We start from the raw sequence: 27,420 nt of genomic DNA, 5'->3' as shown, positions 1-27,420 counted from the left end.
AGGAGTTTTGGGGTTAAGTCATGGTACTTGCGCACCTGTTGCTCAAAGCAGCATTTAAATGTAAGCCTTAGGCTAAACTTTAAACCGGTAAACTATAGTGACCTGGCATTTTAACATGAGGTCTATGAGGATTGACCATGGATGTATTGACTCTTGTGAAAGGCGGGGAGTTCCTGTCCTCTAAAAAGAAGCCAATGCGGAAGTAACTTAGAGCTGCATTCTATCAAAAGGCCACCAGGGGGCGATCGTTTTGTGTTCAAGAAGACTTCCGGCTCTATACAAGTCAATGGAGAATTCACCAACTTCTCACTTGATTTCTAACCTCAGTAAACGTTTTCAAAATATGTTTATGGTCTCAATCGCTAGTTTAAAGCCTTCTTCAATGCAGTCTGGTGTTCATTTGTGAAATTTTGGCCTCTCTGATTTTATATTTGACGATAAAGCAGGCTACGTGGCTACGTTGTGATTGACAGGTTGATTGACCAATGTCCTTGAGATCCAGCCCTCGCAACCAATCGCAGCCTCCCCGCTCCGCCGTTGGTCCCGCCCATACTTCCGTCCATGACTCCGCCTCATGCCCATATAAGTAGAATCCGTGTTCTTTTTTTCCCGGCATGCACCTGAAATTTTCAAGATGGCGCTGCCAAGATTCGATACTATTGGCTTCCGAGCATGCTTCCGAGCAGCAGTCCACAAACCAATGGGTGACGTCACGGATGTTACGTATGTGTGAAACCAGCATTGCGATTCCAGGACCTGCAGTATTTTGGTGCTACAGCGTTGGCGTCGTTTTTCAGTCCCGGAGGCCAAGGTATGACAGTAAAAACACATCCCAATAAATGAGAGATTATCACTTAAAAACATTGATAAATTAGCTACTTGTTACTGAAAATGTCACATTACCAAAAAAAAAAAAAAAACAACTCACTACACAACGCTGGTTACAGGTATTGTTATTGTAAATGATGTTAGTTGCTGTGACCACGTGTGGCCACTAGATGTCCTTGCAGAAACAAACATGTCTTATGAGGGCATTACAATAAAAGTCCCATACAGAATTTGCCTCCCTGTGTTTTTGCTGGATTGCGAATGACACTGCTATTTCTTTTTGAATCATGTTCAGTTGGTGATGTTTTTGACAATCCAAATTGGCAACTAAAAACAAAATGAGACTTTTTTAGCATTTCAATTAAAATAATGTGACATTAGAGCCTAGAATAGAAACTCAGTTGGATATTGCCATGCCACTCCATGCTAGATCCCATGATGCTATATTTGACAAGGGGACAACAAAACTATACTGTCTAAACATCACTGAAAAAGAGAGTCAACTTATTGGCGTTTATTCATGATTACTTGTTGTCATGCAACTTCGATTGCCCATGAAGCTTTCATGAATGTGTTTGATTGGACAGATGCGTGCAGTTAAACCGTCCCAGTCAGGGGGATATTTTAGGATAGAGAGTGCTAAGAGAAGGCAACACACAAACCTACAGGAATATATGATCGGTGTGCCTATGTACGCAGTACAAAACAACATGTAAACACAGCACAGCTTTTCCTCCCAATATCATTTATTGTTCAATCTACATCAGTTGGTCCTCAGACAAACCGCCTCCACTCATTTCATAGTTTGTAGGATACATTTATGACCAAAGAACACATTTCACACTGCTACAGATTGACAGAACTGCCATATCGAATGTTAAGATATCTACTTACTGTCATGCTGAGTGTTTTTATCAGTAGTAATGACTCACTGATGCTGTTACTGCTGCTAGTGTGGCTTCTGGCATAATAATGGCATCTATAAGTCCCAGTGGGTGGACGGCATTCCGTAGTATCGTCCGTCTATGGTAGGAATTTGTACTGTAATTTACAGTTAGATGAAACTGGACCTTACATTGTCTGGCCCAACTTAAAACAAATAGACAGACAGTGTAATATGTTAATACTTTGTAGAAAAAAATCATATGCATTGATACTTTCACCAATCCTCATAGCACAATGTCTTACTTGTACCTATGTTTATTAGTTGTGCAATATTTGAAGATAGTAAACAGCTATGATCGTATAGAGATCTAAATGTATCTACAGCTTTGTATATCCTTTTGGTTATGAGGATTAGCATAGTCATCCTGTACCTAACTGTATTTCATGATTACACTGAATATAAAAAAAGACCTCCGCAGAGTGACACTTCTGTACATGTATGTGTTTTTGTTTTGTACATAGCTGTAACAATTAGCTTTCATTTTCACATTGTCTCACTCTGTCTCTTACCATATTTTATGGCAACTCCTTTGTATCTTCACTTTGGCAGTCAAACCCAGTGGTGTGGATGGAGGACCCATGGCCTCCCTTGTCCAAACTCTTGACTCTCAGAGAGTCAAGTCCTCCCAAGACCAGCTATCTTGCCATGCCCTCAGACGGGCCGTCTTGTGCAGCATAGTTCCTTGTATAGTCTTTGAAAGTTTGTTGTTAGTGCTTTTGCAACTAACCAATGTTGTGCTAGTTTGTAGAACCCCCATTTGTCTGGCTGGTCTGTAAAAGGCCATTTCACAGTTAAATCCCAAGCAGCAGTCTTGTTCAGGGTGGGGTGAGAGATGCCAAAGGCTCTGAAGGGCCAGTATCGCTGGTCCATTCACTCCAGCCAGATGCTAGACCAGTGGTTCCTGATATTTCCCTTGTCTTACTCCCAAAAGCTTTTCAAGCTCCCTCTACTTTGTGCCACATTTGATTATTTTAAGATGCAACTCATGCAAGACTTCCTGTAATCTGGATTATTAGGAAACACTGTGCTAGCCCAGGGAGACCAGCCTTTTTATGGCATGCAGCTAATACGGCTATTTCAGCTATAAAACTGGCTGTTTGAAGTATATATTTCTTGCAGCGGTATTAGACAAAGTACACTGTAATGAAAGCTGGAAAGACAATGTGCACGACAGAAGTTTGTAATATGACACTTGTGAGCCATGTAATACATACGTTTGATCAGGAGCATCTGATGTTAGCTGTATTAGCTACAGTTGCTAGCCTGTTGTGGTTTTAATGGCTGGCTGGGGTAAAGGCCTGTATACGTTGTTGCCCTTCAGGGCCCCGGGACTGTCCTTGACCTTTCACATTTGGATCATGACACATCTCTCAGGGAGAGGCTTGAGCATCCAAAGGCCTTATTCAGTGGATGCCAAGATGCAAGTCAATGAGGAAAAAGTATCCAACCACGGTCTGCATTTACTTAAAGTAGGTAAGACTTACAAGGTTTTCATATGAACAGGCAAAGTTGTCATTTTGTTAAACAAATATTCTGTGGATGATACTTTTTCCATCTTGTATTCACTTGCACTCCCCCTCAGCCTTGCTTTTCAGCATCCTCTCTCGCTCACTCCCCCTGTCGTTCTCTGGGTCTTTTTTACCCCCCCTCACAGGCTGTTCTTGTCTGGCAACTCAGCCTCTGGACTACGGGGAAAGTAGACAGTGGCTTTGTGCTCCTCATAGCGGTCGATGTGCTTGAGGTGTACCACCATGTGCAGGGCATAGGCTAAAACAAGTAGCAGGATCAAAGATGTCACCAAGCCCATCAGGATGGCTGGCGTCAGGAAAGTGGCACAGTCACTGGCTGACGCAAACTTGTCCGACTGCACGTTGAAGGCCTGGATCTGGAAGAGCAGAGAAAAAAAGGAGGAAGGATGAGATTAGGCTGAACTAAAGAGGACAACTGGCTCTTACTTGGCTTACCAGGCACAGAGACACTGGGCAGATGGACGGGTTGAGAAAGCCTAGCAGATGGCTAAACAGTGTACAGACAGATTGACAGACTGCCAAACAGACGGTAAACAGACTGACTAACTGACTGACAGCCAAACAGGCAGAACACAAAAGAAAATGGCAAACATACACAGGCATGCACACCTGTAGGAAACAGGAGGAGAAAACTATGATATAACAGTGAAAGTGCAGTTGTTATTGGGAGAGTTACACAACAAAGCCTATGGCCCTTTTACGATAGTGTACCTGGAAATCAGTGAAAGTGATGTGCCAGTTAGCGGATGTGTCAGTGTGGGAGCTGGGCACTAGCAGGGTGTCATATTTGTGCAGACTGCTGACGTGCTGGCAATGGTAGGATGAAGTGGCAGGAGCGTAGACCTCACTGGCGTTGAATGTAGCCTCCTGGGTCCAGTTGTAGTGGATGTGAACGCTGTCTAGTGTAAACCAGTTTTGACCAGCTGCCTCGTAGAAAGTGTTTGACATTTGAAGCCTGGTGGAAGAGACAATGCAGTTGGTTATACACACAACTCACATGTGCAAATGAAATAAAACTTTTAGATTCATATGCATTTTGAAAAATGTGCATTTTACCTGATTACTAGACCTCTCAAGTCCTCCACATCACCAAACTTTAATGAAAGCCTGTGGAGGAACAAATCCACATAGATTAGAACATCTGATATAGCACAGTAGCTTAATTCTCAAATGACCACGTTAAATATTAAATTACTGCCCTGTTCTAGATATGTAAAATGTAACTTCGAATTACTTGTCTAGTAGTATCAAACCTATGCTGACCCCTTGGCTGTATATGTAGATATGAGTTTTCATTATATTTGTCTAACACACTGTATGTGATCCGTATTCCCTAAAATCCAAAACAAATTATTTTAGTACAAGTTGTCCAGTGTGAAAAAAAGTGACCGCGATTACCACGGTTTGGTTTGACTTACGTTGCTTTCTCCTTGGTGCAGATGGAGCCCTTAGTGTCCACGGGTGAGTTGGGGTTGAAGACTCTCTCAGTCAGATCAATAAAGGTGTGGTTCCTGTAGCGGATTGCCAGGCGCTTTGCCTTGAACAGAATGCAGGTCTTTCCATTGTAAGACACACTCAGAGGGCCATAAGGGCCCATCAGAGACTGGAGCAGCTTCCTCTTACTGTGAGACATCCCTGGCTGATGCCAGTTAAAAGGCTAAAAACACATGAAGAATGGAGTTAAGCAAAAGGAGAAATAAAGAAACTGCAGTAAAACTATTGGCAGCAGCAGTGTTGCATTCTTTGACTGTCCTCTAGAGGGCGATTATATTGTTTTTCAGAGCTGTGCCTCATTTCAGGGGCAGCACACACAAAAGGATGTGGCCCACAAAATGTGTGTAGCCTGAAGTCTTTACTGACCCTGCACATCCTCAGCAAATGGCCAAAATTAGTAAATACCAGACATGAACTGATACTTTGTGGGACAGTGGTAAACTACTGCATATTTTGTCTAGAACGGTCCAGCCCCTGAACTAGAACACAGCAATACATTTAAGCTATCTTCTTTCTCATTATATGCCACCATTTCAGCCAGATGCTCTTCCATAGCATGTGAGGCTGTGATTTGCTTATGGTACCACTTAACAGCTCTTCATTTCTTCTACACAGTTAATCCAGAGCAGGTGTGCTGTGCTTCCCTCTTGTGTATGCTGTGATATTCAATTAAAATGTACCTTTCTTTTAAGCCTGTCATTCTGACCTCAAAGTGTCACTAATGTGTACAGTTCAATGTTCCACCCACTGCTGAATTTCAACAGAGGAGCAATGGAACAATGTTCTCTCTGGGTAGAAAATATTTTTGAATTTGCATAATGGTGTGGTAGCTGTTAGACCACATTGGTTGCACTGTGCAGATAGAAACTGCCTCCTCAAGCTTTTTAATCTCTTCGCTCAGAGGCTACATCTCATTGGAGGGCATTTGGGCTAATCCAGCACTATTCTACAAGACATGTAAAGTGACATTCACTGTGACTGTGAAGTCACTATTTTTCATTGTTTAGTAGGTGATTAAATATTATTAATTATAGACTCAGGGTAACTGATACAACGATTTTTAAATTTTTTTAACAACGATTTTTTTTTAAACCACAGTACCAAATACAAAATATTAAGAGAGGTTGCTGCAAGGAATCCTTTATTCTTTATGAAACAGATGTAACTGTCCCTAGATGCATCAGCTGATACAGCATATGGTTTCACAGAATTTTATTCTCCATTTAAACTATTACTCATTTAAAGTGATCCTATGTGTGCGGGTGGCAGGGATGCTTTACCTCTGGTGAATGTACAGACCAACAATATTCCCACATCCAAGGTCAAGCAGTGTGGCTGAGTGAGCATACTATGTTTTGTTTGCGTGCATGCTGGTACATGTGTGTATATGTGTTAGGATGTACTGCAAGTTAGAGGGCTGATGGTGGAGATACAGTAGTAAGGGGGAAATAAGAGTGTGTACCTGCAGTATTCTCCTGAGTGGGTTTTCTTCTTCAGGCGTCAAAATAACTGCTTCACCTTCTAAGCCATAACCACCTGAAAATACATACATACATTACTGCACCATCAAAGATTATATCAGTATACATATTAAGCTGACTGCAATACTGCAATGTAGATTGCAACATAATCACAAAAGTTCAGCCGATATCACACACACACACAACACAGACACACACTACAAACACAAGCACAAAGAGATCCTGCGTACACCTCGGTGCTAAGGCTCCTCTCTATTTCTAGTTGTTTTGCGTCATCACAGTGACTCATCAGCAGTTTCTTTCAGTTACGGTAGTATTGTTCAGTGTTTACAAATGCTGTTCATCTTATTGCAGCAACATAAAATTTACCATCATATAATTTAAAGAGATGTCTTTTTTCTGCCTTTTTGTCAAAGGGGCTAAATAAAGCCAGACATCTGAATTCCACTGAAATGTATGGATCATGCACACGCCACACTTCAAATTCTGTTTATTATGATGAAGCAAAGACGTCTCTAGCATTACGGATGAAATGCATTTGTCAGGACTATCTATCTAACACATCAGCATCAAAATTAGCAGGGCAGGTTTGATTGAATCAGGGCTACTGTCACAGCAGATTTATTACTTACTTGATCTGACTCTTGTTGCTTGTTTAGGGTCCTCTTTGCTGTGGAAATGAGAGAGGAAACAATAAGATTGTGTAATCACAAGATGCAAAGAAATGTTGATGGTCTTTTCTTTATATAAATAATAGTCCATAATATGTACAATGCTTATTTAGCATTTTCTCTTGAAGCTAAAAGACCAAACAGCTCTGCAGCCTACTCCATATAAAAACCCCTCTTATATTATATTGTAGGTTATTATACATAATATTATATTATTATATATTGTAAAATGAATGAGTGTTTGTGTAGTCAGTGTCAAGCACACGATTATGCACTTTCATACACCTTTTCCTCAATATTTTGCTGCACTTGCTGCACTAAACTAGTGTGCACCAAATGTTTTCATAAAAACAGAGTACAAATCTTTGTGTTTTTGACTCCTTCAGTACCACATACCTAAATGATATGTTTTAAACTACAATATACACATGGTGTAGCTATATTGTTGTATCAGTAAAAGTCATAAAAATAAATACACAAACATTTTCATTTGATATGTCGACTTCTTGAATTGCACATTTTACAACATATGTGACCCATAAAGACTTATTTTCACTGCCCAATGCACAACATGCAATATAAACTCAGAATACTTAGCCCACAGACTTTATAAGTAGTTGACAAAGTCAAGAGTATTGCTTATGTTGAAGAATTTTAGTGTTTGTGTGCTGTAGAACTTCTACTTAATGACCGATGTTTGATGTGGGACTGACCTACATTGTAGAGAAAGGACAGAGAGGACAAACCATTTTCTACTCTTTCACGTGTTTGCCCTAGCAGCTGCCCTGCTCTCCGTCTAACTAAACCCTGCACAGCGTTGGACCTCTTGACTTCTTGAAACTAATGCTGATCCATTTAACTGTCTAATCAAAGACATAATACACAAGCAATAGGCTTACTGAGTGGCGCTGACATGGCCAGCTCTGTCTGCAGTGATGGTCCACCCATTGGCTGTGTGGTCTGTCCTAGCCTGTCCTTAGTGCTCATCTGGTTTGGCTTGTTAATCTCTGCACAGAAGCCATTTATAATGGGTTTAAAAAAGGTATACCTAAGACCTGTGGGAGTGGGAATGACAACGAACGTCTGACTTTTGTGTCACATCACCTTAGTATTACTACAGTCTGTTTACTTTCCAGCTTTGGTCACAAGTTTTACAAAAACCTTTTATGAATTACCAGACACCAATAGCAGTGTCTGTCAAGAAATGATTTATTTTAGCCTTGTAATCTTCCATTGAGCAGTAATGCTTTGATCTCATAAAGGCCTCTCTAAAAGGAAATTGATACAAGATATACCAAGTTAAAGCCAGTCAATAGTGGTGACTGCTGTTGTGAAGAAGTTTTAACACACTTTTATTCTTCTCAGCTGGTGACACAGACGATGGTGGAGCTGTTCCATATACTTATTTACTCTTTCTCTCTTTCTATTTTTCTTTTTTTGTTATTTTACAAGTCATAATTGGGTTCTTTTTTTAATTGTATGTTTTAGTGTTTTCAATTTTTCTGATATTTTGTTTTTATGTGAAGCATATAGAGTTGCCCCTGTTTATGAAATGTGCTATATAAATTAAGTTGCCTTGCTTTAAGTAATCTATGAAGAACAAACCCAACCTACATTTTATAATAACGAGTGGGAAATGGCTACTGAACTATTTTTCATTTGAGCAACATTATTTTCTACTTTCATAAACCATCGAGCACATCACTGTGATATTTTCATCGATTGGCCCATGTGCGGAACATCTCAGACACAGCTGACTACTTTTTTTCAGATTAAATAAATGAGAGTCCATTCTGACATTTTTAAAATTTTACTATTGCTCCATGGTGGGTGGAATTTGATTCTGGGTAAAAACAAGATAAGCAGACATGGGAAGCAGCTAACAAATGACAAGGAATTAGCAGGTCGTGTGTCTGATAGCACTCTAAGTTACGGTTTCAGGATAGGTTGCCAGATGTATCATTGCCAGCAGTCTGGGGCAGTTATCTGCCCGTCTGGTGCAGTTTCCACCTGGGCAATATTGTTTAGTTTAGTGGCAGATGGATTAGGATTAGTGGTAAGCGCAGGTCAGGTCCAATGGAGCCCAAACATGGAGAGACGTAGGCTGTGAACAAGATGAAGAGATTAAAGCATGATGTCAGTGACTGCAGTATTCTGGACAGTTCAAGTGCTAATCAATGGATGTGAGATGACTCCTAAAACCATGACATTGAACTTCAGAGTTATTTCATTAAATTTAAAAATTGTTGTCTCCCTTTGAAATATAGTAAAATATAAACGCGTATTTATTTCTCCTATTTCCTAAATCTGTATTGCACTCATGATCATCCTGTTGATTACTGTTACAACTTGTATACTTAACTGACTGTTATTAAGGAAAGGCTGGCTGCATAAGTAAAGGTTGCCATTTGTTTTTACATAACAGTACTAAATGTATCCAATTGAAATAATAAAATAAAGGTTGAAGAAAAAACAGATGGCTCATGTTTTATGGTATGCCACAAAAACAACAACATTGATTTTGACCTTGTTTCAGGTCACCTATCACGCAGCTGTAGAGTAACCAGGTGGGTCCTCTCAATAAATCAAATTAAATTGAAATAAACATCAGTCTAGATAACAGTGGCATGATGGCAGCATGATGGTAGCATGTGAGTGTCCAGCTGGAGGATTCCAGCCATTTTCTTTAAGCAGGCTCCCTAACCTACATTTTGTTGTATGTTAGTGTGTGTGTGTGTGTGTGTGTGTGTGTGTGTGAATGTGTGTGCACGTGGGTATGTACAGTGCCAGTCAAACGTTTAGGGGACACTTTCTCATTTAAGTGAATGGTAAGGCGTGTCCAAACTGAGCTTGGTTGTACCTTATGCCTGGATGCATGTATTCCATAAGTAACAATGTGACAGTTTATGTATATGGTAAATCCAAATAGTTTTATCTGCCCAGATGTATGCATGCTTGTGTACGAATGGCTGCCAACTGCACTACACCTTTGGCAGCTGGCAGTTGTGACTGAAACTTCAGTAGCATGGTAGATACTTGGATGCTGCGCTCATCATCCGTACTCAAACATTAACAGGTCCTATAACAACACAAAGATTTTAGAAATCTTTCTATTTGACTCACATATTTATAAATCCATGTAAGCAGCGCACAACCACGGTAGGTGATAGAGAACTGTTTGTGTCATTGTCAACAAACTGCATATGCACCCTCCTCCCCTCCCCCTCTCTTCACCCCTGCCCATCCTAAACACAAGTGAATAAGCACTCCTTCCTCTGCACCTACCCAGGCCTCAGCTGGCTGAAAGGGGCCAGAGGAGTCTGTACATGTGTGCAAGCGTGAGTGTTAACTAAAGCCCGACCGTTTGTTCCTGTGCCAGTTTCACGAGGTCAGCAACCCAGGACTGCTGCGGCCCCGTCATTGGCTCAGCCTGTCACACGGTGCCTGGGTGCTGAACAGGCCCTTTACATAATCAAAGCCATGCCACAGCCACTCCTTGGCTCACCTCACTGCCTCTGCATCCTTTATGTTCACGCATGCAAGTGTGATAAACATACACCCACACAACCACAGTGCAATATCAACCTGACAACATTATGATTGTTTTGATCGCAGTTATTTTTAGTTAAGTAAGTCTTTGGGTGTTAAATATTGACAATGAGAGCCATGGTGTCTTAATCAATACATTTTCACAGAGTATTTCCATTAGACATCCTTCTTCAAGCCTGTAGCTGAATAGCTGATGATCATCCCTCATCTCTGCCTCTGTTGTGTGCTGCTGAGCAGAGAGAAGGTGTGGTGTCTGCTCCCCAAACTTGTAAACAAGTCCTCTCTGCCACCACAGAGCGCTGAGCCTCTAACACACACTGTAAACCCTGGATCAGTCCATACAAGCCTCCACATCCCACAACAGGAATAACAGCTAATTGTTGGTTTTGTTTAGGATTTTTTATGTGGTTCATTACTGTGAGCTACATGTTTTGAAAAGATTACACAAATATGGATATTTATCAATTCTATTAGACAGTTAGCCCTTAAGGTTTGGATTCTCAGCCTAGCACCATTGTGTGTGTATATCAATAGTGAACTGACTATAGTGATGTGTTCCTGCACTCAGATTTCCTTGTATTATGCCTACATGAAATTTCAAACTCAGCTATGATAGTATTTCACAATGTACTGGGTGAACTGCTTAGACAAAATAATGCTAATCTCAGTGGCAGTATTACTTTTGGGGTATGTAAAATAGAATCTAACTTCATTCATTAAAAAAGTAGTGCTCAGTAGTTTGTAAATGATTGCGTCCTTGTCACAGCAGGAAAACATGTCTTAGTCCCACACTGGGCAGGTGTTGGCCTATTCATAGATTTATTAGTGCAGATTAAGCTTTAGGAGTTTGCTAAGATGCCGCTCAGAGCTCTGCAGCCATTTCAGTGTAGCTTTGATTGCAGCTTCACATTTGACCTCAGGTCAAGCATTGGAGTTGTCTAAATCTTCCTTTGCCTCTGAGATCAAATGTGTCCGTGCTGGTGTGCACAGAGCATGACTAACTTCAGGAACGGTGATTACATACAGGAAACTGTATATGTATACACTTACATTTATTTATCTGGTCTTGACTTCTATCACCCTGTTTGGTTCATGAATCTATGAATAAACTGTGTGTAGTTTTATGAAGTGAAAATTAATATGATTATTTCTAAAATTAACTTTAAGTCTTTTAACCCTTTAATCTTTCTTTGAAAAGGGATGACTGATATTCCTTCCATGGTTTCACCTTTAACCTCTGTCTATATGCAGGTTGTTTTGTCTTTGTTTAACAGTTTTATGATAAGTCTAAGCACATGTTGACTATACACTGTGGTAGATAAACCTTTAAAACTGTAAACATAATACTCCATAGCACATATCTTGACTTTGTGTCACTATGTCACACTGGTCATCAGCTAACAAAAACAAACATTAACTTAAAAGTTCAAGTTTGTTTGTTTGAGTTTTTTTCAGAATTTCAGGGGATGCATGATTCTTACTGTAAACTTATGATAATTGTGCTGACCCAATTTCTTGTTTGCAAATGTTTTTATTGGGTTATGTAAATGATATTGTGTAATTTGAGCGTAGCAGAATCTAGAAATGTAATTATGTCTAACTGACCTCAACCAAGTTAGCTAAACACTGATTTTTCAGTGGTGATTGCACAAAATTAAGTCTTTATTGTAATTCAAATGTGTGACTTATTTACATGAAATGTGACTCATATTTTACACCTAATTCTTTGGGTTTTTTAAACAGGCAACCTCACTCATTCATCATTGGCTAGAGATATTTTAGAAAATAAATAAATAAATATTTGATCAGGTCACTAATCAAAAGCTTTGTGTTATTAACTCATTTTGGTCCTTGAAAATGCACAATCTAAGCTTTCTGTGTTGAAATTCATGCTACTTGTTAAAACATATGTGACCAGCTTTGTAAGAGATCCACCTATTTCAGTCTCTATCTTTTCAGATTCTCACACTAAGACCACAAGATCACAACAGCATCAATGTGTTTTTCATTTGCAAATGGTTTTAAATTACAGCTGAAAAACCTCATCTTGCAATAGTTTTGCTTTCATACTCTATCATTGCTTAAACTGGTGATGACTCGGTCAGAGCGAGGAAAGAGGTCATTGACAAAATCACAATTTGGTCTTTTGACTCCTAATCTGTATCCATATTTGGATCATATTTATTTGCAACAAAAATGTATTACGCAGGGATTGTGTTAAAAATAGTACTACAGAAATGATTACTGTTATATAAAAATGTGTAAAACTGGCAATTCTGTCAGTTTATTTATGACCTTCTGACCTGTAATAATTAGTTTTAAACATGCACACATCCACTGGAAAGACATCACTTTATATTTATTTTATATTTATATTATTTTTTATTGATAATAATTATAACTATTTTTAACATATTTTCCCAGAAAGTATTTAGATCATAATAAATATGCAATTAGCTTAACGCACACATATCTTATATGTTCAGGTGTTGAGTCCAAAAAACTGCATAATGAATATGGTTGTTACACCAGAAAAAGATGTAAGCATACAATGAGGGCAATGTCTGGCACAGAACCAGCATACTTGTCATAGTAGCACACGTCACTAACTCCAGAAAATTGGGCCTGCTGAACATTTTCTCTTTGTTATCTTCCTACATTCCCAAGTCTGTCAGCAGCAGAGGCTTCTAACTCACTGTACCTCTCATTCTGCATTGCCAACCAATGTTATGCACTCTACAAGGCCCCTGATATGAAAGGCATGAAAGCCATCTCTTATGTAACAGCATCTTGGAGTGTGTCAGCGCTATGAATGGGGACAAGAACGTTGCAGAGTTACATACAAAGTTTGATCCAGGGAATAAACTCAAAACCCCACGAGAAATTAATGTCGCCATTCTGTGTCAGAGAGACTGCGGTGAAAAGTTAAGATAGGGATCTGACTGGGTTTCGCAAACACTAGATTGAGCTGGAATGAGAGCAATCCCGTGAGAAATTGTATATTGAATTTTAAATCCAAGTTATTTGTGCCACAGACTTGCAAGCATGTGTACAGATAAGATTGTTTGTGCAATAAATGAAAGCGTGACAGTAATAATCTTTCATTTTCCAATGACCCAAGTGTATTATTGTGCTGAAAGTGCACTTTGTATGAGAGTAACAAATTGTTTGAACACTGATTACAGAGGACTGTGTCAGAATTTGCAGCATATTATCGCTTTGAAGCATTTGCGCTATAGAGGATTGTGTGAACCGTCATGGCTTTGGCACAATATTATCGGTCTGTCTTTGCCTTGATATCTGCCTGTACGCAGGCAGGAACTGTGGGCTAGCAAAGGCCCTGGCTGCCGGCTCAGTCCCATCCCTATGACACTTTTGTGAGTGCCTCTATGTTTGCGCCTTGAATATTTTATCCAGATTTGACCTGCAGGACTGCATGGGCATTATGCAGACATGGCCGGCTAGAATTCCATTCTCCACTCTTCCCCTCTCTCTCTCTCTCTCTCTCTCTCTCTCTCTCTCTCTCTCTCTCTCTCTCTCTCTCTCTCTCTCAATGACTGCATCAGTAAACAGACCCCAATAGACCATCCCTGATGCATCCTCTCCTCTCCTCTCTTCTCCTCCCTGTCCCATCCTTGTTTACCTTCCCTTTGTGTGGCTCCCCTTTTCTCTCCTCTCTCTTCTCCTCTCTCTCTGTACCTTTCCTGCAGGCCCAACCTTATTTAGCTCCCAACACTACTGTACAGAGACAACAGCCCCATCCGTGATCGATGAGCAGCGTCTGATGCAGTCCCCAAGACTGAGACAAACAAAGCCTCGCATCTCAGCTCTCACTGACACACTAAATACTGCCTGCATTTCTGATACACCCAAGGTGAGACGAGGAGAAGGGAAGGGAGGTGAAGGAGACAAAGATAGACCCTAAGAGAACACATCAGCATCCCAGCATCCCTGCATCCCTGCATGCATCTCCCCATACCCCTCCCCCTCCCCTACACCCCTCCTCTGTTCAGCCATAGCCAGGATGGATTTACCTTCTGTCCAGGATTTCAGGCACTTCATCATAGGTGAGTCCCGGCTGCGACTCTTCGTCAGCGAAGGAGAGCCCAGGCCGGCTGAGAGCGGACAGCAAGGCAAGGGAGCAGAGGAGTAATGCGTGTGCAGCCATTGAGACAATGAGAGGAGACTGCCGCTGGTTGAGCTCCGCTTCATAATCTGCTCTCCTAGCAGTGCCTGACTCCCAGCTCCTCTGACTGGCAGCCGCTGTGGCCAATCAGCAGTGAGCAGAGTCGATCAGTGTGCGTCACAGTCCCCTCACTGCACCCACCCCCTCTCTCTTCTCCTCCTCTCCCACCCTACTCCCTTCTCTGTCATCCCCCCTCTGCCTCTTCCACTCTGCTCACCCTCCCACATCCACTCCTCTGCTCTCTATCTTCTCTTCCTCTCTTTCACATACACACATAGCCGCAGGCAAGCCCTAAGTATAGACAGCGGCTCATTCTATAATAACATATCTCAACGTACCTATGCCACCTACAAATAGCACACTCATACACATGTTGACATGCTCACACATCTATCCAAACACATGTTGGCAGACGGGCGGCTGCGCACACACAAGCGCGCCCAGTCACAGGAGCATGCTCGCAGACGCACGCACACACCTCTGTGGAAAATCACCTGGGAATGTCAAGGTCAGATTGTGAAGGAAGATACGGATGTTGACATGACTTGAGGTGGCCACACAGAAAAAACAGAGACATGACTGCATGACCTAGATCTCCAGTGCGATGCCACAATAGCAGAATTAATTCACTTGATCTATGTGTTGTTGTGAGCACTGAGGGGGCCCGCGGCTGAGGAAATTGTCCACTGAGGCTGCAAATATGGATGACAGGAGCAGCTGAGCAGCCGTGGGATGAGACGGGAACGTGGGTCCAACCCAGACGACCCCGACGGCTGATCCCGTTTCCTTCTCATTATTTGTCCCCCATGCGTGAGATGCCCTAGGGTCCTGATACATCCTCTCATGTCTTTTATTTCCGTATCCGATGTTGTGATGATTTTCAGAGCAGAACATTAAGAGTGGTTATATAACCAAATGTTATGACCATCGGTAGATTTTTACATCGATGCGTGGCAATTCATTGTAAAAGTCAGTGCAGAGAACATCTGAGCACTTCTGTGTACCTGTCATTCATCAGTCATAAAATATCTAAAGTCTAAAATAGTCCAAGCTCCAAGATCATTATTATATGGAGATACTATGTTTTCAGATGTTGAACATTTGTGTCTGTGTAAGACTTTCCCACTGAAAACTCAATATGTTAGATGTCAGATATTGACACTAGATTGGTTCACAGAATATGTTAAAATAAGTTATTCTATATTAGGTTTTAACTCCCCTCACCTACTTTGTGTAGCTACTATGTATACAGTATGTGCCACTGTCTAACATACTGGATGATATAACACATACAATATAAATAGCATTTTCCTGATTGTTATTTTAAGTAACTAATTGAAATACTAACTAATAACTAATTGTAAATATTAAAAACCAAGACACCATGTTAACAGTGTCACATGCATATTTGTTTATTGATATGTTTCTTTTGTTTGGAGAATTATGAAGACTAGACTTTAAAATACGTTGTTGTGGTGCATTTAAGTGAATAATACTTATGTAAGGATACACAAACAGCCTGAGAGGCACAACTGAACAACTTTTGAATGTCAGTATTCACATTATTCAACAAATCCAACATGGCAGGCTGTGAAATGACAAAATGAATGCACAACAGTCTCTCACCCCTCTTACTGTCTGTGTGTTTTGTATGTGTGTAGCTTATGTAGCGCAGTGGTGCATCATTGTGCAATGGTATGAAAGGCTTGGCTATTTATATCATTCTGTGGGCACGTACTTGTGCACGAGTGACATGACTGTGCGTGTGTGCTAAGAGGGCTGAAGTATTGCTGAGGGTATGAAAGGTCAGCTGCATCTCCTAGGCCATATAGTAACAGAAGGTGACTAAAGGCTGTCTCAGCCCTCTGCGTCTGCCTGCCACAGTCACTTCAGCAGGCCAGTGTGTCAGTCTACAGGAAGGAAAGTGCAAACTAGACTGTCACTGCTGACATCACAGAGTGACAGGGTCAGAGAACAACTCACAGGAAGACATCACAGGTGTGACAACTTTAGAGGAGGATACTTGGCTTTGGTGTCTCACAGCATTACTGGATACACATTTGTCCATTATGGGTGGTAAGTGAGTTTAGGAGCTGCTTTCTTGTTGACAATCTCTTATTGACTTACTGTTACATGGGGTGACTGTTGCATGTGATCCACCTCATATATGTGATAGATGCAACCACTGTGCCCTGATTTAGGTAGAAAACAGCCTCAGTGTTCATTAAGTACTGATTGCCCTAAAGAAATAATATCATGAAGAGGGGTTGACCAAATAACAGGAACATGGTATTGGTATTAAAACAACAATACCCCTGTAGTACCAGCAGTATATTGGTGGTATATTTTGAGGCTGTAGTCTATTTTGCACTTGATCTGTAAGGTGCTGTTTTTGTCCACCCAGTCTGTGAGTCTGTGTTTGTCTCTCTCTTGGTGAGTCATACAGAATCTGAGATTATGAAACAGATCGAACACACAGAGCTGGGGGTTACTGTCTATTTATAGGTATGATCTCATATCCAACTTTTTAATCCTGCTCTTTATGCCCACATAACACCAAGGCTCGCAACACACAGGGTGATGTAACAGGTTAGTGCTGTTTTACATTGCGTCGCAGCATGTGTTGATGATGATATATGACTGCTAATCTTCCATCTAGCATGAGCATCTGATCTCTGCAATGTTTAAGCTGGAGCCGCAACACTAAAGCATGTACTCATTAAGAGGCCTGAAGTGTTATGGAACAGTAATCACTGTAAGTATTGAAGAGTATTTATAGTATAGTGTTTATATAATTATGTGTCGCTCCACAATTATGCTGTAACATGAATTATGTTTGGTAAGTTAATGATAAAAAATTCAGAAAGATGCACGTTTTTGATTATGTGGTTTATTGGTTTACATATTTTCTTTCTGTCACAATAGTGTCCATCACTTCTGTTGCCTGTTTTGCTGATCTTGCTCTCTACACATGCACACACTCAGGCACACACAGAGAGACACACAACCTTTCATACTCAAGAGAAGGTCAGTAAAGAATACTGATGCAAATATCATGGTAGCTGATTCTCTATGATGTAACATTCACTACTTCGCAACATCCCATCTTTTAGGTCGGGTGCTTCTTAACAATCATGTTTACATCTCTCAAAAGTGTGTTGTTGATGATGACAGAATGAACTCATGATTAAAGTAACTCTTTTAAATTAAATAAAAAAATCCCACGAAGACTAAATCCTGATTATTGTATTTGCATTCAACTACACAGCATTTCCAACACTTATGCGAAACATCCTTTATAAAAACTAGCCTATTTATTAAATATAGAACAATTTCCAGGTAAGCTCACAATTTGCTGATTAATCTGCTGAGATTACATAACGCACTTAAGAGCTCTCAGTGTGTCACTGTTTCATTTCATAGGCATTGTCCCCGCCGATATGATAAATCGTTATCTATTGATATGCAACTAAATGATTATGTTGTATAAAGCTAAGACATTAGGCCTTATCGTCTCTCTATGAACCCTACAGCACTCTTTGTTTCAAACAGGTAACATTTCTCAATAAATAAACATAGATTCCTTCTATAAAACTATATCCATTCATAAAGCTCACCATATATTTTTGGTTCTATTAACCAGTGAAATTCAGAGAGTTGCTCTACACCTTTAAGCCGGCAAGACCAATCATGCAATACTATGCAAACAAGAAACCCATCACACAGTGCAATTGGATGACGTCACACTGTGATTTCAGCCATGATTTCATTGGCTGAAACCTGTGAATGGGCAACGTTGATGATTAACATTCATGTCACAACACTGCGGTTTCATTCAGTCCTCAGCTATTCTTGGCTGGCGCTAAGCAAGATAGAGCCACTTGAGGGCACTCACATGCAGTATATCCCAGCCTTCACTCTGTCAGTAATTAGGTTCATTTCATGAGGCACAACGTTAACATAAGAAAGGTGGATATAGGGTATAATACTATAATATTCTGCTCTACAATGAAAAAAGGGGCTCAACCATTAAAACACATCCGCACTGCAAAATCACTTCAGAAGTCTGCGCATTTAGCTCTGTGAGTGACTCAATAAATAAATCAACAAATTAAATACATTCAAATTAGTATCAGTTATACATTACCTGTTAGTAGTACACAATCCCACACCATAAATTCTGTTATAACATGTCATTTTTCAAGCTATGTGATTATACAGTTAACCATTTCCCTTGTCAAGTAGCAGCAAGAAACCCTATAGTCTACAAGTGATCAGATCCAAGTCCCCCTCCGCAAACTTAGTGCCTCACCTGATAAACTCTCCCTTCACTAAAGGTGTATCTAGGATGACAACTCAAAATGATACATTCTAAATGGCTAATGTGGAAAATAAATTAAATTTCAGAGTAAGTAAGTGACTTTTAGATAATTTATCTGTTGATAAAAATTACCTTCATGCATGTTCTAATCTGGTGGCCCTCAGAAAAAAAAAAGATTACATTGTCTTTCAAAATACACATTCCTTCTTCACAAAAGCTTTGTTCTAGGGAATGACGAAAGACAAGGAGAGGCAGACACTCATTTATACACTTAAATGCATCCAGGTCTTTCATAATACACTGAAAGACCCTCTGTGAAGATGTCAGACCCTCTAGTAAAAAGCTGACCTAAATCTATACACAGTGATTTATTGTAACTAGCCCACTTTTTGATATTAAAACACAATCTGACACTTGCAAATGTGTAGTCATGTACCTTAAATATGTCTGCAAGTTTGCTTTTTCCATACCTGACTAATCTAAAAGAAAAATAATCAAATCACAGATAATATCAGGAGCACAGGTCTGTCCATGTATCGAGAGTATAGTCAAACTCAACTGCAACTATCATGCCATTTTTAAGTGTATGGTTATCTGACAGGCGTAAAGATAGTCATGATAATATTTCCTTACTTTGTTATGTGGCTGGACACAGAGTTATCTTTCCGTATGATTTGATTGTCTAGAAACTAAAACTCAGAGAGAGAGAGGCACCAGACTGTAAGGAAGGACAAGTAAAACAAACCAGTAAACAAATAAAGAAGTCTCTCTATATAAATATAAACTCTAAAATTGTCTGATAACTATGGAGTTGGTCAGCGCTTGATCAATGCACACAAATATAAAACGGCAGTCCTGGAACAAATATTTGTTCTGACCTAGAATCAGCTTTAGCCTCCCTGCTATTTAAACATTTGCCACAGGGCAGGAGAGGTAAAATTAACCCCAGGTCAGTGTCTAGAAGCAACTATACCAGTCTATAAAATGCGCATAAAAGAGAGAAGGCACAGAAACACAAACCCACCATGGAGTGGGGGTGGACTGACAGCAGCAGTTTTTTTTGGGAGCAGACCAGATGAAGTCGCAGGTCTGCTGGCAGCAGATGGGTCGCTTACAACTTGCAATGTCTGGAGAAGAGCAGAAATTTATATATTTGCTGTCTCGTTTTCATTTAGTCTGTTTTGCAATTCTACGTGGATACTACTGAGGTGTTCACCCACTGTCTGCTGGTCCCAGTCTAGTTATGTGTGTGACCATAGACTGAGGTGACGACTGAGTCGTTTTCCTGAATGCACCCTTGTAGACAAAGTGGCTTCTTCGTTTGCTCCAATGCTTCATTTGATCCTGCATTGACACAGAAAGCTGGTGTACTGTTCAGTTCACCAGAGGAACAGGCCAACACTTGCTTACCTGCATTTCTTCTTTCTGATCAAAGTGAAATGAGAAGCCACTTTATGCTACATATAAGATGCAGTCCTGTTACTATGCACTTCATTCTATTTCATCACACCTGTTTTCTCCTGTGTTGTTTGATTTGCAGCCTTTGACTGCGCAGGTTTTGTCTTTACACCATCCGACTTGGCCACAGTGATATTTGCCGCCATAGCCCCTTTGCTCTCGTGCCTCTGCTCCTGGTTGGCTGTACCTTCAGTCTTGCTGGTGCTACGTTGGTGGGCAGGGGTTGTTGTTTTGACTGGAATGGGTATTTTCCCTGGGGGTAGACGGGGATCCTCTCCAATGTTGACAGTGAGGTTGGTATAGAGGGGCTCCAGCTCTTTGGAAAGGAGCTTGTAAGTCAGAGAGTTGAGGCCGTCAGAGCGCCAGTTGAGTCTTGTCCTTTTCAGGAGGTCAAATCTAGAATGACAAACATCATTTCTGGGTCAAGCTTTAAAGCTATAATATGTAACTATTCCACATCAAAATGTATAAATACAACAAGATCTAGGTTATATATTTTGTTGAGTTGTCTAATTACGTTATCCCAAATGTTTTCAACAATTTTCAAACCCAGAAAAAGCCATAATTTTAATCATGTTACAGTCATTTCATTTAGTCACCTGTCATTGATATCATACCTCCTCTACCAAGACTCACTTCATTTAGTCACCTGTCATTGATATCATACCTCCTCTACCAAGAGCACACAAATACAAGATGATAATCATCATGTGTCTGCACTGTAGTTGTCCACCACAATGGTGTCTACTAAAGAGTACACACCAAAAACTCAATTTACTTTTATTTAATTTTAAGCCACATTTTTATAATACATTTTTTAGATCTTGGTTGTTGTAAAGTATATCTTTCAAATGAAATGAAGGATTTTAGTCATTGGACGCCTGGATTTATAAGAAGAACACATCCCCTCTGGATATCCTGTGTGCACCAAACAGCAGAAACACTGATTTTTGCATTAAACTGAAACATGAAACTTCATTGATTGTTTTTACCAGTCTTAACCACCAGGCCTGTTTGTTCTGGAGAGGAGGAGACCTCTGCAAATAATTATGTTCCTGGTAAAAAGAACTATAAACACTGAAGGAATCCTAACCAGAAGAAGCTGGTTGTTTATTAAAGGCAACAACTCCCATGATGCCACACTACTTAATGACGTCATCACAGTCCATCTTTTGTTATTGCTTTGATTGAGAGACCCATAACGCCCCAAATGACATATTGTGCACTTATCAGTGCCATATGAAAAAAACTCTCCATAAAAGTTTATCAAGTGTTTCTGACAATGAAGAACACTGGTGGTTAATTATAGTTGACATATATTTCCATGTGAATGCAACTTGTGGTGGCACTACAGCTGGTTTTCAGGATCTTGTTTTCATAATCAGGAAAATCTTTCCAAAGCATTATGGGCAAGAAAAAAAATATATTAAGAAAATTAATTGTTGGAGCCAGCAAAGGAAAAATGCCAACCCCACATAAACAGTCTGTCAACAAAAAATTTAACCAACCATTATTGTAACAGCTGAACATTATGGGGTTGGTTGGAGATGGGAAAGATTGAGCCAATGAGGGGAAGACAGCATAATTCTGATGCCTGTTTCTAGCAACGGGAATGAAGCCAGGACGAATGTTAGTGTTAATTTGCCGATGTCAAAGACAATTTGTCGTTCCCCAGTTCAAAAACATCCAACTAAAATCCCTACATCGTGTGTGTGTGTGTGTGTGTGTGTGTGTGTTTGTCTCCATCTGTACCTGCGTGGGTTTTGCTCATTGCCTCGGTCTCCTCTATGCTTGATCATTTTGTAATGACCAATGGCCACTGGAGGGCGCACGATCTTCATGCCAGAGAGACGCACTCTAGATTGGGAGCACACAACACGATACAACAGAAACAGCAGATTCTCATTCAAAAGCATAAAACTGGGAAACAATATTAGATCAGCAAAGTTTTGTGATGTACTATTCATGCAACTTTCTATTACTCAAAGCAATAGCACTACTCCATCTGAGTATCTGGAGAATTGTGGGTGACATGAAAATGACATACTAACTGTGACCTACAGGTGGTGGAAAACTTTGTGGTTCCCTTTTTCCATCTCTGGTCCTTGTGTACCACTCCAGTCATCTAAGTCAATCAAAACATGTAACTAATTTTGTGATTTTCCAATGAATTATACATTTTTTCACGTTGCAATCACCATGCATAAAGGCCAAAATCTTACAAAGAGTAGAGGAGGCATACTAATGTTGTTTTGCTTTGTGTAAAAATTTGTGCAAGCTTTTGGATTTTGATTTATCTGATACATTGAGTGCAGTAACAGATTGGCAAATGTTACAGGAGCCAGAGAGTGGAGAGAGGTGACCACAGCATAGAAATGAGAGGAGCCAAAGAACTGCCTGAAAACTCTGAAGCACGCAGCCCAGCCCAACTCTGTTAGTTGATCCATGCAAGCTTACTCACTGAGCCCACTCCAAGAGACACACAGCAAAGCCACAGCAGTTGAAAGGGGACGTGAAGATGAAAGATGATGTTAACACACATAAAAGAAAAAGTAAAAGAAAACAAAAACATGTGGTACTGGTCTGTGAACATGAGGATGAATAAGTAGACAAAAGACAGTAAAATAAGTATAAGTAAAGAAGTTGAAATGTGAAATGAGTGTGTAGATCTGATGCTGAATGCCCATGCAGATGTCACATGCACAAGATTACAGTTCACTCTGTCATCATGCAGGGTGTGCCCCATTCATCTTCTTTACCTGGCAGCGATGTCATCATCCTCCCCGCCCCAGCCCCAGTACTGGTTAGGGAAGCCATTCATCTTCATGTACTGGTCTGGGGTCAGTGCAGACACCCCACCAAAATACTGTGGGTACGGCAGCCTGGGAGGGTCACATCACCGATGTACAATCTTGAAAATAATGTCTCAGGCTAATGCATTGTATATAGAGGTCACATCCTCACACACTTTCATCCTGCTCATATACCTGTATCTGAACTTGTCCATGGCCACAGACAGGTGTGTGGGAAACTGTTTGTGGCAGGTGTAGGTGTTGTGGTCGTTCTCAGGCAGCAGGTCAACATCGTGCAGGAAGATGCAGCTCCAGTCTTCATCTCTGAGGGCCTCCCGCACACCAACGTTCAGCAGCTTGGCACGGTTGAAAGTACCATTCCCCCACTGCAGTCAGAAATAAAGGCAAAGTAAAATACCTATTACCGTCAAAACAACAACCCCTGCCCACACACACATACAAATACAGGAGTATATTCATCTTAAAACAACACACAGTACATCTTAAGAACTCATTCATTCATCCTACTCTATGTTGACTGTGAATTTTTTGCTGTTGACAAGAGAGACAGAAATCATATGTTATTATGGTTACAGTTTGTCTACGTGGTAGCCCAGGGATGCCAGCTACACACATTATTGCATAGTGCAGACCCCATGAGGAATAGTTTCTGTTTTAATGAAGTTCAAGGGAATCCTAGTATTAAAAGTATTAAATGAGAAATTAGATTATTATATATTCAATTATAGAATTTGGCTGGTGATATTTCTTATTGTCAACAAAGCTCATGTGCAGAGTCCAAACAATTGATCCTACTTACAAGGATTCAAAGCCTGATATACTGTCACCTCCGATGTCCAAAAACTATTAAAAACACATCAGTGAGCCACACCACTGAACTGGGTGAAATGTTCCTTCTCCACAAAGATTATTGTCAAGGTAGTTTATTATCAATAGTTGGTTGTGCTTCATATCACAACCTCTTGACTGTGTATTGAAAGTGACAGTGTAGCACAGAGTCAAGACATTGTGATATGTTGCACTCCAAGCTGGCAAAGTAGTGAAAAGAGCTGCATTCCTACACATGCTCAGTGGCATATACCGTACATGAAACTACTCTCTGGAGACTGAAAATGCCATCGCTGTTAGTAGTCTTTGGACCCATTTCTTAACAAATGAATCACAAATTAAAAACAAAGTTCTACAGAACAAACAAGGTATATCACTGGTATTAAACCAGTATAATATCAATAAAGATCTAGTTATACACAGTAATACTGCATAGCATTACAGCAGTAACATCTCCATGTTATACCGGTATTACACCAATGTCATGCCAATAGTAGTAAGTTCCTGATATAGTTGTATTAATTTTTTGTGTTACACCTGTGTCACACCAGTATGCACCAGTGTAACACAGTATGAAATGTGTCAGCTATATGCCAGTATTAAATCAATACTACACCAGTTTATTAATGAGTAATAGTAACACAATAATATGCTTTTGCTCTTGTAGAGACAAACACTGAAAAACATACAGCCAGGGATTCATTTTCACAAATAAAATGACCTGCTGTACTATATAGATGCTGTAGTGAATCTGCTGCCTCTGCAGGAAGGGGTGGAGGTGATAGAGGAGGGCACGGAGGTGGGTCTGCCGGTTCCGATACGGTACTACTATCGCAGTGTGGTGGCGGGGTTCACAGTCTGGAGGCCGGTAGCGTCCACCTGGCATCACTAATGGGTTCCTCTGTCTGATATCCTCCATTGACATAGGAGAAGAAAGATGGACAGACACAGGTCCAACTGGAAAGGAAAAACATTGAAGTGATATTGACCAATAGTTTAGCAATATACCACACAACCCTTTACTGCACGTATACAGTATACACATATGTTACATATAACAGCATACATTTGGCCCCTCTCTCTCACTCACCGAGCAGCGGCGAGGGGATCTGACAGTCTCTCAGTGGTGGTCCAGTGGCAGGGGGTCCAGTGCCAGAGTTGCGAGGTGGGGGAGGCGGCACTCCCAGATGACTGAGGTTGGTGTAGACATCGTGGGGCCGAGAGTAATCAAATTCCGGCTCTGTGGTGTGTACTAGTACAGACACCAGGCCTTTGAAGCCTCCGAGGGAGAAATAGAGCACAAAGGCAAACTGGAAGCCCACCAGCAAGGCTAGTGTGCATGGGGAGTCCAGAGAACGCCCACAACACGCCATAGTAAAGTAAGACGGTAGAGAAACAATGAAATTACACGTGGGGGGAATTGGATTGAATTAGAGACGGGAGGAGAGATGCAGGGAAGTGGCAGCTGGGTGAGGAGAGTGGAGGATGAGGTGGGGAATGAGCAAGGAGAGGTAGAAGGACAGGAGGGGAAGGAGGCAGCCCTGTGTGTAGGCTCAGGCGTGCAGGAGGAGGCTGTCCATCGTTAGGAATGGGTAGTAGTGGTGGTGAAGCTCAGTCAGCACTGCCATCACCTCCTGACCACAGAAGTCACTGAGAAGGAAGAAGGAAATTATTGTTGGTAATGAAAACTATGGCTCATCATTATTATTGTATTACAGGATGTGGTACCTTATTCTTCAAGCGTCTAATTAAATCCTGTCTTCGGCCAGGAAGGGCTCACTCCACTTCTCTCCTCCTCTTCCTCCTTTCATCATAGTCATGCTTTCCATAAAAAAAAGACCTGAAGGAGTAAAAATGCACCAGCAGATTTGTCTCAGCACCACCATGTAGTCTACTATAAACTAAAAGAAGCTGGGGGATGACAAGCAGCTACAAACAAATGTCATGTTTGCTTCTTTATTTAGAATGGCTTATTTTCGGTAGTGACATTTCCATGGGGCATATACTATGAGGAAGAGAGGCTGATGCCTGCGGATCAAATTAATCCAACACATTTCCCCCTTTTGTCCAAATAATTACATGCTGTAGCAATCCCTCCTTCCCCACTGTATGCTGCTGATGAATTTCAGGAGACAAAAATGATAGCTCTCAAAAATAGATCACAGCAGAGCAGAAACAGCGGCACTCTCATCAATACAGACAGCTCTCCAATCAGTTGATTAGCCTATCACATCTATCGTTAGGCCTGTGTAGGCAATCGTGTATTTTAATGCAAATATTTAATGATAACATTTAATGGAGAGGATCGCTGACAACAATAATGCACCTGTCGGCCACAGAAGCTGTTTCTTAATTCTCTGATTTTGATTCCAGGCTGTTTTCGAGCTCTGTTGCAGCAGCCAACTCACCAGCACATCCCTGCGACATTTCAAATGCATCCCCCGGCTTCCACCGACAATCGACGGGCCGCGGCCACCAAATAGACGCGATGAAGCGAAAGATAGGCCTACCGTTTTTGCCTGATGATGGTCACTCCTCCTCCTCCTCCTCCTTCTCCTCCTCCTCCTCCTTCTCCTAATCTCTCATCAGAAGTGAAATCTCTCCGTGGCTGTTTAGAAACGGCTGCAAACGCTTTCACACGCAAGGGCATCGCCTCATATCCGCCCAGTGTCAACACAGACAAGCGCGCTCTGCTTCACCGAAACAGCAGTGAGCCAAATGGGCGCACCGTGGTGACGCACGGGGCGGCAATTTTGAAAATGAAAACGATATTTAATATCAACCATAGTGATATGTATAGATATGCAACTATATAAATCATCTTTGAAAAGTATTCTTCTAGAACCATCATGCTTACATACAGGAGGTTTTCAGTTATATCATGACATGATAACATTTACGTTTTTAACTACTAGTATGAAGTTCAAAGTAATATTCATCTGACTCATAATAAATATGAAGTCAGACTCTGACTCTGAAAGTTATATAAGATTATTTACCCCATTAGTTTTCTTCATTTTGTAATGTTGTTAGTGTTACATGAGTAAAATGTATGTAGGCTACTGTATACTTTTTTTCTGTACAGATTCACTCTCTTTAAACCTGCTCATGTTTTTTGTGTGTGCGTGTGTTCATCAGTGCTGAAGAAGAATCCTGGGATTTAAATCCCAACAAAGACAACAAACTGAACACACATTATGTACCACATTTGCAAAATACAGTATTTGCCACAAAAGTGTACAACTGGTCAAGACATATGTCATGACTAAAAACATTCATCAAAACTTGCGCAAGGACCTCAGTTTTTTCTGTCTCC

The 27,420-nt window shown here is 40.8% G+C and overlaps 2 protein-coding genes across 2 annotated transcripts; both read right to left on the bottom strand.

Annotated features, from left to right (window-relative positions):
* Positions 1–3,422: 3,422 nt before the first annotated feature.
* On the bottom strand, positions 3,423–15,521 carry LOC128357603 (uncharacterized). The gene is made up of 11 exons (XM_053317967.1): positions 15,315–15,521; positions 15,163–15,178; positions 15,023–15,031; positions 14,533–14,761; positions 9,913–10,010; positions 7,849–7,956; positions 6,911–6,948; positions 4,722–4,960; positions 4,360–4,410; positions 4,015–4,258; positions 3,423–3,659 (listed from the first exon to the last, which is right to left on the bottom strand). The coding sequence occupies exons 1-11, from the start codon at positions 15,519–15,521 to the stop codon at positions 3,423–3,425; spliced, it is 1,476 nt and encodes a 491-aa protein (XP_053173942.1).
* Positions 15,522–19,077: 3,556 nt separating this feature from the next.
* On the bottom strand, positions 19,078–26,763 carry b4galt3 (UDP-Gal:betaGlcNAc beta 1,4- galactosyltransferase, polypeptide 3). The gene is made up of 8 exons (XM_053317179.1): positions 26,615–26,763; positions 25,833–25,944; positions 25,195–25,754; positions 24,826–25,061; positions 23,451–23,641; positions 23,223–23,345; positions 22,216–22,320; positions 19,078–20,859 (listed from the first exon to the last, which is right to left on the bottom strand). Exons 3-8 carry the CDS (start codon positions 25,475–25,477, stop codon positions 20,502–20,504), a joined length of 1,296 nt encoding a protein of 431 aa, XP_053173154.1. The 5' UTR covers positions 25,478–25,754; positions 25,833–25,944; positions 26,615–26,763; the 3' UTR covers positions 19,078–20,501.
* Positions 26,764–27,420: the final 657 nt, after the last annotated feature.

This window comes from Scomber japonicus, chromosome 4 (assembly GCF_027409825.1).
Source record: "Scomber japonicus isolate fScoJap1 chromosome 4, fScoJap1.pri, whole genome shotgun sequence".
Lineage (NCBI taxonomy): Eukaryota > Metazoa > Chordata > Actinopteri > Scombriformes > Scombridae > Scomber > Scomber japonicus.
The sequence above is the reverse complement of the archived record's forward strand: the minus strand, read 5'-3'. Positions and strand labels throughout refer to the sequence as shown.